General features: G+C 38.9%; 1 protein-coding gene across 1 annotated transcript in view; it reads left to right on the top strand.

The window, feature by feature from the left end:
• Positions 1-916: 916 nt before the first annotated feature.
• The window catches only part of LOC102943141 (vitellogenin-1-like), a 43869-nt gene continuing 28077 nt past the window's right edge, over positions 917-16708 (top strand). Inside the window, exons 1-13 of the mRNA XM_043521410.1 lie at positions 917-956; positions 1294-1314; positions 1531-1682; positions 3383-3634; positions 5552-5713; positions 6669-6820; positions 9828-9978; positions 10083-10240; positions 10339-10504; positions 11566-11691; positions 13133-13351; positions 15451-15668; positions 15766-15863. Coding sequence (XP_043377345.1) covers positions 917-956; positions 1294-1314; positions 1531-1682; positions 3383-3634; positions 5552-5713; positions 6669-6820; positions 9828-9978; positions 10083-10240; positions 10339-10504; positions 11566-11691; positions 13133-13351; positions 15451-15668; positions 15766-15863 — 1915 coding nt within the window. The remainder of the gene's footprint in view (positions 957-1293; positions 1315-1530; positions 1683-3382; positions 3635-5551; positions 5714-6668; positions 6821-9827; positions 9979-10082; positions 10241-10338; positions 10505-11565; positions 11692-13132; positions 13352-15450; positions 15669-15765; positions 15864-16708) is intronic.

Genomic DNA, 16708 nt, shown 5'->3' on the forward strand with positions numbered 1-16708 from the left:
ATCACACAGCAAAATAGGTTCACTTGTCTAGGTATACACAGTCCTGCCTCAACAGAGGGGTATGGACTTGACGACCTCTCGAGGTTTCTCCAAGCCCTGTGATTCTGTGCTCCCATTAAAATGGTGAATTTTCCTCTCATTTTTATGGTGTAAATCTAGAGTAATGCCATTGACCTAAATGGCCAGCCCATTTATTCGAGATTGATACGCACGTCACCAGCAACAGAATCTGAGGGAGTACTGAGGGGATTGCTCTCCCCAGATAGCTTCACACAAGTCTGTAATAAGACCCCACTCCTGCAAAGAGAACTGCAGGGGGAGCCATGCGCAGTCACTGAGCCTCACTGACTTCAGTGGGGCTCTGCATTTGCATGGTTTTCTCTGCAGGATTGTGACCGAAAGCAGCATGCACAAATCTAAGTCACTAGAAGATTAAATCATGCACTAATCCTCCTTTAAGACTATGTCACTTTGAAGAACTGATGCATGTCTCAAAGAGCTTGTGGTCTAGATACGCAGGAGGTGTAAATCATCAAGACTTCACTGAATTCAATGGAGCTAGGCTGAGTTACATCAGCTGTGAATCTGGCTCCACTGTTCTTAAAGTAAGCCCGAATATTTATTGCCAGTTGTTGAATTATTGTAGAAATGTGTGTGTGGAAATGGGAAAAAGGGTGAAAACAAGAAATATCAGAAATAGATTCCATATTTCATAGAAAAGATACACTTGGTCTAAATTATCCAATAGATTTGCATTAACAACATTCCTACCCCAAGAAATGTTTGGTTTTTGATTGATCAATACTGATTCTGAAATATGCTTATTTATTTTGGAACCTCACTTCGATGAACACGTGATACACTATGCCTTTATAAAAGAGAACCCGGCACATTCACCTTTAGCTTATCCTTCATAATGAGGGACTTAATTCTAGCTCTGACTTTAACCCTTGTGGGTAAGTAAGCGCCTTATCTATCTGGATAGGTTTCTAGCAGAGACTTTTTTGAATAAGGCTTAAGAGACTAATTGTGTTCATTTATAAATATAAACTTCAAAGTTGCATAAATGGAAAAGAAAACCCGATTGCAAATTCTCCATTGTCTAGGGGAGAAAAATTTGGATATATTCTGACCTTAGAATAAAAATCTGTATTGAAAAATTAACATAATTAACTAGAAAGTATTATGCAGTATGTACTTCACAGGTTGAGATAAAAATTTGGCCAGTAATTTTTTTAAAAAAAATTGTAAAATGACTCTTTGTCGTAATTTCTATATTTTTTTCTCTTTCAGGGAGTCAGCATCTTAATTATGGTAAGTATTTTTCCTATCAGATTATATCATTCTAATGAGTGCAATTGAAATATAATCTGAAAGGTGTATGAATATTTAATTTAGTTTTACAACTGCTAATGTGCTTCAGAAATAATATTAAAATGAACAAATTGATCTTTCCTATTTGGAGCTTAGTATAATAAAATATATCCTATAGGTTCTCTATAATGTTTACTGAGCATTGTTTCTTTACAGAACCTGGCTTCAAAGAAAACAAGGCTTACACATATGATTATGAAAGTGTATTTCTCAGTGGACTTCCAGACAGAGGACTTGCAAGAGCTGGAATAAAAGTAAAATGTAAAGTGGAAATCAGTGGTATTGGGCCAAAACTTTGTCTTATTAGGGTAAGAAAATGTATCCAATGTGAAAGCTGAAATTATCTTCCTACATGACTTTTTTTCCCAAGCTTTGGGGAAATAATTAAGTTTCATCATATGTTTTGCTTACTCAGGCAGAATGTAACCGACACTGTTATTTTTTTATGCAGTTCCCTATATTCTATTTGCACTTTGCCAGGTAATTCTCAGCTCAAGCCAACCTTGGGCTTGAAGGATTTCTTCTGCTTTGTGGTCAGGGAGACAACAGAATGTAATTTCAAATGCATAATAATTTATTACTGGATCAATTCAATTGTTCCCAAACTCTACAACCTACGATTATTTAATCAACTGATTTTGCAACTAGCAAACAAACAGAAATAAACATATTATAGCAGCTGGATGTCATTGGATATCTGGCATAAGTATTTTTTTCTGGCTGTTTCTTTAGCTTCAGTGGGGAAGTGCCATGTTGTGCTACACTGAGATTGTATTCCTTTATTGTATGCTGACATTAACATTTTTGAGTAATTACTAAAGATTTCTGATTATATGAAAATGATTTTGATCTTTAATGTAAGCCTATGTGTGCTTCCAATGAACGTATTGAAACATACCCCTTGCTCTGGACTGGTTCCATTTAGTCTTGTATGTGTGTGGAAGAAAAATCATCTTTGTAACAGATTTCACTTGGCAAATTTAAATTCTAGATAGGAAAGACTAGTGGCCGTGTCCTAATAAGTGCCTGAAAAGTGCAGGAACTTTCTAACTGAAGTAGCTGCCTGCTGTTGTGTATTCTTATAGGATATAATGAAAGACAACAGGAAATTTCTCTCTTTGGTTATGTAACCTGGTATGCCCTTTCAGCTATAGGGGAAGTTTATTTTTATGCTGTTAAATTTAAAGCATGTGGTTTTGGAGAAGTGAACGGTGCAGAAGATTAACCTTTCACTTGTAGGCCACTGGTTCATATCCACCTCAAGTCAAAATTAATGGTGTCAGACCCCTTCCCAGTAGACAAGTATCTTCGTCATAAAACCACCAGCATAACTCTCACCCATGTTGGCAGTCTCCACTGAGAGCCCAAGTACTGAATGGGCCCTGGAGACTGAACTTATATGGCAGAAGCACACTGATGGGGTAGTGTGATGCGCGGGAGGCAGGGGAGGGGGAGAGTTTTGCATTGCAGCAGGGCTACAATATGAAGTGGAGAAGAGAGATCTACAGCTCTCTGAGCTTCCAACCCCAAGGTTCTCCAGTAAAATGTACAGGGAGGGACAATTCCTCCACTCTGCTTTCTAACCCCCACACTAATTGTGACTCTAAGAATAGCTTAGCAGCCACGTCACTATTAGCTCTACCCTTGGCTGTGCTTTGTGACTTCAGTTAGGGGGATCATAGCAAGTGCCACCAAAGTTAATGCTCCTTCATACAGCGTTGACTTTCCCCACAATTTACTGCAGGTCTTCCGCAGTTCTGATGGTCGAGTTCAGCTTAGCGTGGCTCTTCTCTGGCTCAGTTCTGTACACAGGCCAACCTTTGGGCCAGACAGATGATCTGTGAATTGAGACAAAGAATGGGTATGTGCGGAAACATCCCACTCAGCCACTTTTCACATCCGCAAGTCCCTGTCATGGCTTTATCTTGAGGTATTGCTTCCTAAAATCCTAAGAAGAAAAGTTAATGGAAAAACGTTAATAGGAAATCTATTTCCCCTTCTCTCCCAGGTTTATTCACTCGAAGCAGCAGAATACAATGGTATCTGGCCTCGAGATTCGTTCGCACGGTCATCTAAACTGACCCAGGCTTTTTCAGCACAACTCAGAAACCCCGTCAAATTTGAATACAGTAATGGCCGTGTTGGAAATCTTATGGCTCCAGATTCTCTCTCAGATGATGGGCTTAATTTCTATCGAGGACTTCTGAATGTGCTAGAATTCACCCTGAAGAAGTCACAGAATACATATAACTTGCAGGAGGTGAGCACTTTGCTTTGGTAATTATGTTTGGGTGTAATTTGAATAAGCATACACTTCTGGTTCTTCTAACACATTTATCTGAATTCAGTGTTAAGTGTATATTTACTAGTAAGCAACATCTTGACTTAGAGGAAAGTTGTTCATTTATTCTGTACCACCACTGGTAGATCTGTACCTTAATGGTCCAGAGAAATGTATAGATTTTTAATCTAATTGATTAAATGATTTCAGGAGTGCATTAACAACATTAGAAACTAAGAAAACATGGCTTGTTGGGTGGTAAAAGGAAAAAGGAAACCACTCTGAAAGCTATAATGTTAGCTTAAAAAATGTTAATAATGCATTAAAATAAGCTTAAACCCTCAGCATATCATTAACATTTCATCTAGAAATAATAGCAATTTGATGTCTGTAAGAAATCATGTATACTTTAATCTCCTTTAGGTCCTATTTGAGAAGGAATATAGTACATATGCTGTTGTGTTATTATAATAGCATTTACAGCTGTACTTAATGTTCTGTTGGAATTTCCACTGTTTTATGGGTTTTAATACCTTTTTAAGTCTCCCCACATTGAAATTCACCACACAGATTGAAATTTATTTAGTTTTGCATAGATATATTTACATTGATGAGGTTGGGTTTCATTTCATTGATATTATTGTGCTTTCAAAATATTTGTATTGCAAATGTAGATCAAAACCACTTTTGTTTACTTGATATGATCAGAAAAAGGTTTGGAAATGAGCTTCAGGATCTCATATTTTTCACAATATTTGTTCCACCCGCAGCACCATATTGAGACCTTGCAGCTGTAGTATATGCCGTATTTTGCAATGCCTAGTTGCGCATCTTCATTATTTCTAAATGAATTCGTTACATATGGTAGTCCGTTGCCAACCTGCGCATATGGGGTTAGCTACTGAAATCTTCTCTGAGTTTTCGTTATTTTACTCAGTCATTTACTGATTAATAAACCTTGGGATCTTTCCCTGAGGATCTCAAAGCACTTTACAAAGGAAGATAGTCATCACGATAGATCCCAAAACACAGAAGGTAAACCTGAGCTGCAGAGCGTTACTCTGTATTTCCTGTGCCTCCTAAACTCCTGTGAGGTCAATAAGAGTTTGGGGTATTTAAGGAATGCAGAATCAGGTGATAAATGGCTTACAGGAGATCACTTAATTAATGGGAGTTTTAACTGAGGTCTACAAGATCAGGTCCCGTACCTCTAAGTCCCTGGAGCAATTGTACACTACCATTAACAATGAAAAGTTAGGAAATGAACCATTCCTCCCCAAAATACATTCACTTATCTCCCTTTAACATTAGTAGAAGTCCTGTTCACTGACTGAAGAGAACCAATACACCTTATACATATAAAATCTTAAAGTAGTATTAAACATCTGAGTTAAACCTTCAAATGCAAGAAAATCCACAGTTAAAGCTCCACTGTTCTTAACTAATGTGTAATTATTGCTGCTCACATTGTGTGTCAGACTATCTGCTATTCTGAAGCCTCTAATAGAGGACTGTATGAGCTGGAGATTAGGTATAATGGGATTTTTAAGGGCAAAGTATCGGCCGCAACTCAAAAATCTCTTGCTTTTGAAGTTTAATTCTGACTGATCACATTATTTCAACACATATTTATTAATTTTTCCAAATTATATCTCCTATTCCATAGTCCCTAATTGGCAATTGATACAAACCTCCCACTGAGCCGAAATTTTGTCCCACTGAAGTCAGTGGGAATTTTGTCCGTGCTTTCAATGGGACCCCTGCTTTGGCCCTTTGACAGTAGATGCATGGTTTTTAAATATGGTCAGAGCATAGTAGATCTCCATATTAGGCATCCAGCAATTCTGCATCAAGAGCAGCATTCTCTGAGAGCTGATTGGTTCTAATTTTTGGCAGGCTGGGATCGATGGTGTTTGCAATACAACCTATGTGATTCAAGAAAACAGGCGAGCAAGTCAAATCTACGTGACAAAATCCAAGGACCTAAACAGCTGTGATGAGAGAGCTCAGATGTTCACTGGTGCTGCATACACTTGCCAATGCCCAGCCTGCAGAGAAGTAAGTAAGATGGATTTATATTTAAACACATTCTGATTCTTCTCTCACATGCATTCATTTTGCACCCATTTAACTACATTGGCTCCTGATTTAGACCACTTTAAGCAGAAGGCAAATCAGGCTTGTTATATCTAATTATCTATATTTGCTTTCTGCATAGAATTCATGTGTATTGGCCAATGCAAAGCCTCTGTATCACATTATGCCGTCAGAATAGGGGTACATATCTCTCGTGCTGTCTCTGTTCAGAACAAAATTCTGCCCTCTCAAAAGAATGATCAGTTGCTTAAATTTAAGGAAAGAAAAGTTTATGCTTAAAATTCTTAGCAGCATGAGCAATGGGATTGAACTCCATTATGTAAATATGCTAGCAGAGTTCACATAGGACATTAATGGGAATAGTATAGAGCAGGGTGGCCAACCTGAGCCTGAGAAGGAGCCAGAATTTACCAATGTACATCGCCAAAGAGCCACAGTAATAAATCAGCAGCCCCCCAGCAGCTCCCCGACCCCACTCCCAGAGCCTCCCACCCACCGTCAGCCCCGCCGATCAGCACCTCCCGATCAGCTGTTTCGTGGCGTGCAGGAGGCTCGGGGGGGGGGGGGGAGGAGGGGAGGAGTGAGGGCACGGCAGGCTCAGGGGATGGGATGAGAAGGGATGGAGGTGGGCAGGGCCTGTGGCAGAGCCGGGGTTGAGTAGTGAGCACCCCCCAGCACATTGGAAAGTTGGCGCCGGTAGCTCCAGCCCCAGAGTCAGTGCCTCTACAAGGAGCTACATATTAACTTCTGAAGAGAAGTGCATACAATGAATATATTGGTCACCCCTGGTATAGAGAGTAGCCCTGCAAACAAATGGGTCACACTGGATGGTATAAGTGATATTTTCTGAGCCTACTATCTATGAATTCTATTCACAGTTAAATAACTTTCTATTTGTCACTTTTTCATTCTGTAGAAAAACAAGTATTCCCGGGCAACCACCACTTACAATTACAAAATCAAATCTTCCCATGAGGAGGCTTTAATTGTACAAGCTGATGTCCAAGAAGTCCATCAGTTCACACCATTCAATGAGGTCACTGGAGGGGATGCTGTCGTAGAAGCATGGTACTGTGCATCTGCATAGCTGATCCAAAATTACATATCCCTTTAATTCACTAATTCAGCATCTAGTCAAATTCCCTAACTGAAATGAGACCTCTGCACCTACTACATGTTGACTGGCAATATTACATTGTATAAAGCCTCAACCAGATAATAAAAAAAAACAACATTCACTGTTGGTCATAAATCTGAAACATGTGCATCACTATCCAAATTTTGCTAGCTAAGTTGGCAATATTTGATGAGTTTATTTCTCTGGGATATTTGATTTATGCCTTAAAAACCAAGATAAATGCAATTTGATCTGAAAAATGCAAACTAATGTATTTGTAGTAAAATACTCTGACACACAGTTACTCACTAAAAGGAAGATCCCTAGAAAACCACGTCACTGAAAGAGACCCATGTGGATATTCACAGCAGTTTGAAATTTGCCATGTTGCCAATGCAGTTATGGGTATGGCTGGTTGATAATTTTCCATCACAACTGCTTTTGATGGGTAACTGGGGTTTTAACCAAAGAAATGTTACACTAAAAATGTTTGCTGTCTGTGGAAAATTTTGAATTTATGTCAAAAACCTTTGTGGCCAAAACCTGAAAATATTTGGCTGAAAATTTAAACCTTCCAGTTTTCAGCTGAAATCCAAAAAGATTCATGTTTTCTTTATGAATTTTTTTTTCATTTTCTATAAAATTTTCCACAGAAACAAATTATTTTATGACCAGCTCTAGTTATGGGCTTTTTGTACAGAGGCATCATGTCACAAAGTAGGGAAGAGAGAGAGTTCTTTTTATCACTTAGATATATTTCACCTCAAGCCAGATCCTAGCTTATGTCAACTGGCATTGCTCCATAAAATTCTGTGGGGAACGGGCTCCTCCACTATAGCCTATGGGTCTAGGCACTGCAATACCAGAAAGATAAGGACAAATTAGGAATTCAGAGAACTGCAACAAAAATGAATAAAGGGCTGGAGACCAATTAATTAGCAAAGAGGAGTGTAAGTGGGCATGATAACTTGGTTAAACAGTGAACAAGCGGGGGGTAGGATAAGGTATTTTAAAGAACTTTTATACTCTAAGGATCAGATGTGGATACACATTTGGGTGGTGATGATGGAAGGTGTTTGATGCAACCCAGGAAAGGGTCAGGCATAATTGCAGACCAGGTGCCAGATCCTAAGCTGTTGTAAATTAGCAGAGCTCTCTTGGAGCCAATGGACCTGTTCTGATTTCCACCCACTTAGGACCTGGCCCTCTGTCTTCAGGAGAGCAAAGACTGCTTCCTTCCTGTTCCTCAAGGGCTGCTTGATGCCCCCAGAGAGTGGAAAAGAGACTCAGCAGTGGGTTTGCTCTGCTCCCTGCTCCTATTCTCCATGAACTGTCCAGCAGAATTGGCCAACCACATAAGGGGTAGTAAGAGGAGGGCCTGCAGTCTGGGTCTCTAGAAAGCATTTGTCAGATAACTAAAGCTATTTAAATACATTTTTCATATAAGTCAGAAGTAAAATGTAATACATTTGGGGTCAGATTTTCAAAACTGTTCACCGCTGGCCTAACACTGCAACCATTGAAGTCGGGGGAGTTTTACTATTATTTTACCTTTTAACCCCACTCTTAGGCCATGGCTACATTACAAAGTGTATGCCAGCCAATGCCAGTCTCCAATGTAGATTCAGCGTATGTTGAGGGGTTCTCCCAGTATACTAATACCATCTCCCTGAACAGCATTAGCTAATGCCAATGAGCAGTGTGTCTGCTGGCAAGATGCATCTACATTGGGGGATTTGGCATTGCTGTGTCACTAGATTTATTTTCCCCCTTCACACTCCCAGCTGACATAGTTATGCTGATATAAGTTTTAAGTGTAGACCAAGCCTTGATATTCATTTTCCCATATATGCACATATGCTTCTTCCCAATACTTCAGAACTGAAGGTATATTACAGATTTGGCATGTCCTGGAAGTGGGAGAGAAACCTGTCTGAGTGTACCTGGCATTATACTTCCTGACCCCAATGCCCTTCCAGTAATATTGTATAACTTTTCTGGAGAGGAAAAATCTCTATTAATTGTATAGCCTTGTATTGAGCTCCCTACTGGATTGTCTATAGAGTATTTTTATAATAATTTTGCAAAGATCTTATGAAAGTCCGATAGAAACAGTGTGTGGAATGTTTCCAAGGATCTCTGTAGAGATTCCAAAGTGAACATGCCAATTTTCTATGGAGGTTTTAGAGACTATTCAGTAAAATCATATATCTACTGGAATGTTCTCAGATGTTCACTACAAATACCTAAAAGTATTATATTGTCCTAAATGGACTATTTAAATGTAATTGGCAGGATAGGACACATCCCTTTAGCCACAAATATGGCAAGGATAAGAAATGTTTACAAACACAGCCTTTCGTTAAAACTGCTTGATGATGAAGGGAGATGGTTCGGCTCAGTTTGAAAAGCTACCAGACGTTTGGATGTTTTTCCATAGTATCTGAATCTCTTTGCTTGAGAAATCAGGTTGGAAATCTCATGAGAACATTTCATCTTATGAAAACCCCAGGACATTCTGCTTACAGTTGGGTCAGTAATAATTTAAGAAGAGACTGTAATATTTCTTGCCGTATTTCACTTTTTTCACTTCCATTTGAAACTAGAAAGTGCAGAGGTGTGTAAGAACTCTCAGGAAACCTCTAGACAGGCTTAAAATTCAGTGATGATTTCTGATGAAGGATCTAGTCAGTTATTTTTGTCTGAACTTCAGTACGCAAATGTACATATAACACACACATGTCCTGTGATCTTACCCTGAGAGGTTCTGAGTATTGGGAGTTGCAGGTTCTCTCAGGATAAGGCTCTCTCTCTGGATTTCAGTGCATATGTTTGTGAATAACTTTGCATCTTGATAACAAAACACTTTTGTAAAAATACATAATAATATTAAGAGCAAAATCTTCATTTTGCACGCTGGGTCTCATGATGTTATTTCACTGGGTTTCTCCTTTGCAGGCAGAAGCTGGTACTGAGTGATGTGGAAAAACACTCCCCAGAAGTCCCATCAACAGAATTTCAGAAACGTGGATCACTTCGGTACCATTTTGGTAGTGAATTGCTTCAGCTTCCCTTCCAGTTATTCAAAATCAAAAACTTGGAAAGTCAGGTAAAATTAACTGCTGGAAGTAAATATTTTGCTGTAAATTGGTGCTGATGCATGTGGGAAAGGGAACATATTTGATCTTACTGTATATTTTAATTTTCTTGCAGATAGTGGAAAACCTGCGGTATCTGGTAGAGCACACACATGAGCGGGTTTCTAGTGATGCTCCACGAAAATTCCTGCAGCTGGTACAGCTTTTCCGGACAGCAAATGATGATATCTACGAGTCAGTTTGGAAACAGTTTTCTAGCCGGCCTGTATATAGGTAATAGTAACTTTAATTCTTAAAACTATGATTGAAGATCTGAAATTAATGTGTTCGGATGCAGATCTGGAAAATGATCATTGTCTTTCCTATTGCAGGCGCTTGATTTTGGATATAATTCCTGCCATTTCCACTCAGAGTGCAATCAGATTCTTAAGGCATAAAATTGAAAGGAAAGAACTCAGTGACTTGGAAGGAGCTCAGGCAGTGCTTGTGGGCTTCCATTTAAGTACACCAACCCGTGATGTGATAGAGGAAGCTGTGGTAGGATGTTTTTACACTCTCTATTCTTTCTTCATCAATTCTAGCATCCACTGTATTTACTCTTTTGGCAAAGGCTGTGAAAATACAAAGCTTTTATATCCCCTAGTGAGGTTGAAAAGAGTTTATTTCCTGACTGTGTTGGCAGGGCGGAAGCAATCAAAGGGACATAGATGAAGCCAGAATGAAACAGTTGAATATTCTTAAGTGATGTCGTTTTAATGTTGCAAACTGATTTCTGGAATTCTTTTGTCCAAATTAACTTTATAGTTAGATCAAGATTGGTAACTCAGGGGCCTCACAACCAGCTAGACAGTAAGAAATACATGTTTTGCTTTATCAGAATATATTGGGTCTGATTGTCCTATCAAGACTGGTATAAATCAGAGTAATTCTGCTGAAGTCAAGGGAATTATGCCAGTCTGGAACGAACTTGTGTAAGAGAGAGTAGAATCAGGCTCGTTATAAAATTTTGTACATATTCTGCCCTTAGAAGCATATAGTCATTTCCTCTAAATTTCAATGAGAGCCATGCCTCTAAGAGCAAAACTTGGCCCTCTATGAATGTCAGCACAGACCAGTTATTAGCATGTTCACCTATGGGGCAGAAAGTGATGGATTCAAGTCTGATGTTAGCATATGGTTTCATGGTAAATATACCCATCAGTCTGAATTATTGGGATATATTTAGTATCCATCTTAGCTTTTTGTCCCTACAGTTCAGGCAACTATAAAACCACAAAGAACACTCATAGTTGTATGAATACTATGTGCTCCTCAGTTCTCAGTAAAATTCCCTACTAGGGTGATTTTTCACCCATTGGATTACAACAAGAACTTAATACCCAGATCAAAATCTGGAATTTCTCAGAGATACCGCATGGTCACTATGGGAAATACAGTAACAGCCACTGATCAGCTAAGAAGCCAGCCTTTCAGGGAATGTCAATTGCTATGCATTGCCTTTTCCTGCATGCGGACTTATATAAAATATACATAAATGCAAAATAAAAATTAAATTATTTCTTGCTAGTGATGGTAGTGTCCAAATATTTTCTCTCTAGCTCATCCTGAAAAAGACACATCCACGCTCAGATACTTTCCTTCACAGAATTGCCTATCTAGCCTATGGCTCATTGGTTCACAAGTACTGCTCCGTTTCAGACTCCTGCCCTGAGTCAGCTCTCCAGGTACACAGCCTGAATTTCTTTTATTTATTTTTTAAAGGAAAAATTGTAAATGAGACAATTAAGGTTGGAAGGACAAAGCATATCATTCTGGACGCTTTCATGGCACCTTTTATCTGAGGCTCTCAAAATGCTTTATAGTGAAGTCTCATGACACACTTCCATGGTACTGATAAATATAACCATGTAAGAGATGTGCAAATTAAGGAACACAAAGGTTAATTCGTTGCCTAAAGTCATGCAGTGAGTCAGTTGTAGAGCTAGGAACAGAACCCAGAAATCTTGGCACCCAGTCATCTACTTAAACCAATAGACTACACTGCCCACTGGCAATAATAATATCTAGCTCTTATGCAGTGTTTTCCCTCAGTATATCTTAAAGTGCTTTGCAAAGGTGTTAAGTACCATTTTCCCCATTTTGCAGATGGGCAAACAGAAGCATAGAGGGCTAAACTGACTTGCACAAGGTCACCCAGCAGGCCAAGGGCAGAGCCAGGAATAGAACCCAGGTGTCCTGCACTGCAGTGTAGCACTCTTTCTCCACTAGGCTACACTGCCTCCCAGCTAATTAAGACAAATGTTACTGGGAAATGGGAAGTGTTTAAAGCAAAGCAAGGGGTCAGACAGGAAATGTTTTAAATTTGGATTTGCCTATTAGTATTATCCTGTGCAAGTTTTGAGCTAGATTAATAGATTAAAAATATGATGTCTTAAAAAACAAAAGTTGCTCTTTAGGCCTATCTGATGTATTGAAAATATTCTATGATACTTTGGCTCTTTTCATTCAGCCCTTGTTTGTACAGTCAGAAGAGTTATCTACCATGCAAGAGTTAGTCCTAGCCACACACTCAGAAATGACAGCTGTTTAGACCACAAGTACAAATCCTGCCCAGTGCCCTAAAAAATGTTAGGGTTGTCTTGCTTTACAAGCAGCAGAATGAAATGGCCTGGTGGTCTCCCTATAAGTCCATGTTACAAAAACTGCCTCTCCAGTTGGCAGATATTGGAACATTTATTAACCATCTCATAAAAGAGCCTAATGACAGAATGGGCCCAAAGACTAGCCTGTCTTCTTGCATCTAGGGGGGTTCTTAACCAGGTAAGGAAAGATTTTCAAATGCACCAATGCCAGGTTCCTAACTCCCATTGAAAGTCAATGGAATTGGGTCCTAACTGCCATTTTTGCCTTTATACATCTAACCCATCATGTTTAAGGTATATTGGTGAGGAACTGTGCATTGTTGCTATCTATGCTGTACTTGTTCCAAGAACAAATTCACAACTTCAGTTTTCAGGGATAAACTTCCAGCAATTTCTATGAGCACTAAATGCAACTTAAAATACTTTCATTAAATTATCTGAACGCACTAAAACTTCTCAGCCACTCCCTCAGGGTATGTCTACAGAACCGAACTGGAACTTAAACCCTCTTTTTGTTTTTCAGCCACTATATGATTTTGCAGCTGAAGCATCTGGCAGGGCCAAAGAGGAAGAAATGGTCCTGGCTCTGAAGGCCTTTGGGAATGTAGGACATCCAGCCATTCTAAAGCGCATCATGAAGTTTATGCCAGGATATGCACCTGGTGCTTCTGATCTCCCAGTCAGGGTTCAAGTTAGTGCAGTGATGGCCCTGACAAACCTGGCCAAGAGAGACCCACGAAAGGTAAGGAAACAAAGAGTCGCTCTTTAGCATGTGCTATAAGCTCAACGTGTTGTTTCTATTTGTTGCAAGACAGGGGTGGCATTTCATACATACATCTGGTGGTCTTCTTTACATTAGTTCCATTATTCATGAGTGGGAAACTCCAATTCCATATGACACATTCATCTTCAGTATTTCAGAATCCACAAAATAGCTTAGTATAAGGATACCTTCATTATTCTGTTGTTGGGTTGTTGTCAGCATTTGCATTTTAAAATCTTATTTTCCAAAGATACATGAGAGATAAGTTACAGATCAAAATGTATTTAGTGTTATTTCAACACTGGTGTCAGAGAGAACCCACAAAGCAAGGTTTTCCAAAGATTTATATTAACTATAGATTAAGTCAGGTTTCAGAGTAGCAGCCATGTTAGTCTGTATCCACAAAAAGAAAAGGAGTACTTGTGGCACCTTAGAGACTAACAAGTTTATTTGAGCATAAGCTTTCATGAGCTACAGCTCACTGCATCGGATGAAGTGAACTGTAGCTCACGAAAGCTTATGCTCAAATAAATTTGTTAGTCTCTAAGGTGCCACAAGTACTCCTTTTCTTTTTATAGATTAAGTGTCACATCTAATCATTAATCAGGGCCATATCTTAGATAGATATTGATATCTCATAGATATTGCAGATTTGAATCCTAATTATTAATGTATAGACATTGTGTGTGTTTAAGCCATAAACAGAACATTTATTAAATGTGACTTTTGTCTTTGAATTACATTCTGATCAGACAGCACAAAATAGTCTCTTACTCTACAGATCTGGCTTTACGGCTCCTCTCACCTGAAAACAGTCTTATTCTAAACCAGAAACCTTATGTTTTCAAGTTTTACTTACTTTCAAGATTCCTTTTTAATCACTCAGGATGGAATATTGTTGTTTTCTTTTCTTTTCAAAACAAAAAAAAAATTATATGGTTTTAATTAATCTTTACGTCAGCTTCACAACATCCCACTGAGGCTTTATCAGGGTTTCTGTTATACCCAATTTTTGTATATGTTGTCTTGATCCCATATATTGGCTCCAGGGTAAGCCACTCCAGAGTGTGTTTTTAGCAGAAAAAATAAGGAAACAGCTGCTAGGTTGCATGAGATATATAAGCAGGGAGATGGGGGTTGAGCCATGGTTTCTTCTTCAGCGGAAAAGAAAAAGCTGCTTTGGTGTTTCAAAGCGGTACTGTGGCTGTGATTCCCCCTGAACCCAGCACTCCTCATGTGGCCGAGGCAGTTATTTCATTACATTTATTATGCACTTTCTGGAAAAACCCTAATCTCTCTATTTTAATGCCCATGACTGGGTGTTCCACTGTATAAGAAACAATGTGATCCCAGGTTTGTGGTTTACTACACACACAAATTTGCACTAATCATTCCTACCAAGTGCCCTTTCATTTCATTGCTTAATTTGAAATAGTTGTGTACATTTTGGAAATATTTGCATCCTTGTAGTCACCTTTATTTTAACATTTGCTAATCCACATCATTGAGTTAACATCAGGTCAGTTAGAGCTTGAGCATTAAATTACTTTGGATCAAGCTGAGAATCTACAAGTATCTATGTGGGGAAGAGATTTCTGATAGTAGAGGGCTGCTCAGTCTAGCAGACAAAACTATAATGCGATCCAATGGCTGGAAGTTGAAGCTAGACAAATTCAAACTAAAAATAAAGGCACATTCAGGGTAACTAACCATTGGAACAACTTACAAGGTAGGTGGTGGGTTCTTCATCACTTGAAGTCTTTAAGCCAAGATTGACTAGCTTTTTAAAGGAATTGCTATAGCTCAAACAGAAGTTCTGGTTTCATGCAAAATGCATTGGATGAGGTCCTTTGGCCCGATAAGGTCAAACTAGATGGTCATAATGGTCCCTTCTGAACTTAAAATTATTAACTTTGTTGCCACATTACTTGCAAGAATTAAATGGAAAAAATAAAGCATGGATTTTATTTCTAACACAAGACTTGTACTGCAATTATGGTAAAGGATGTGAAAAGATGAATAGTTAATTGCAAATATTCAAACATACAGAAACTTAAAGTTCTATTTCCTATTTTCAGGTACAAGATATTACCCTGGAGTTGTTCCTAAACCACAAAATTAATCCTCAAGTCCGAATGATTGCTGCATTTGTTCTGCTTCAAACCAAACCAGGTCTTCCTGTCTTGGTGACTTTAGCTAATGCTATGCTAAAAGAACCTAGCATGCAAGTGGCAAGTTTCATCTTTACTTCCCTGAGGGCTCTGGGCACAAGTACAGCTCCGGATCTCCAAGTCGTGTAAGGGCACTACACATTATTTCTCTAAAAAACAAACTTGCTTTCCTGCTAACTGCAACAGAGACGTTAATATGGTACAATTCACTGAATCTTTCAGGGCTTCTGCCTGCAGAATGGCTATCAGAATACTCAGCCCCAAACTTGACAGACCTGGCTATCGATTCAGCAAAGTTTTCCGCTTTAGTATGTTTAGAGGTAAGGCTCAGATTTCTCCAACTATATTAATCACCTGTAGGCTTTGAAATAAAATACACATAAGTTAAGGGTCGGGGGAAGCATACAAGCCATGGGCCCAGTTCTATAGATTCCTGAACTGTTTGTCAGTTGCACATTGTACCTGCAAATTCTTCCATCATCAGGAATATGATGCCATAGCTAAGGATCTTCCTTTTAAAGAAATTTATATACATGTGCATTTTACGTTGTACACAGCCAGCCCAATATAGCTTCCATGATGGGCTAGGAACAATGCAGACATAGGCCAAGTTTTCAAACCATGGTTGGGCACCAAAACTGAATATAAGTGGTCTGATTTCTAAAAGTGCTGACCCTCCACAACTCCCCCTGAATTCAAATGCAGCTGTGATTGTTCAACACTTCTGAAAATAGGTGCCCATATTTAAGCATTCAAGTTTGAAAATATTCAGACACAAACATTTCTTTTTCCCATGAACAGCTAAGATTTACGTCCACAGCTTTTGCTTGCACCATCATACCCTTAATTCCCCTGTACAATACAGTAGATCCATGCATGGAATCCTATTGATATGCCACTCCTGTCCATGGGAGTTTCATGCACAGGTCATAGGCAATGTATGGCCGTTAGCTGTATGAAGAGAGAGAGCATGATAAGAAGACACATGCTTGCTCAACCAAATTCTAGCTATTTTCATGCAAGTTATATTTTATAATGGTGATTATTTAAGTGGTGCCCCCGTACAAATGACCATGACAGCCCCAACAATTTGGCATATGTAGCTGGCAGACTAGGGGGCTTATATCTATAAACACAGTCCCTCTGTATTTGGATGTTTTTGTCA

Source organism: Chelonia mydas, chromosome 8 (assembly GCF_015237465.2).
Source record: "Chelonia mydas isolate rCheMyd1 chromosome 8, rCheMyd1.pri.v2, whole genome shotgun sequence".
NCBI lineage: Eukaryota > Metazoa > Chordata > Testudines > Cheloniidae > Chelonia > Chelonia mydas.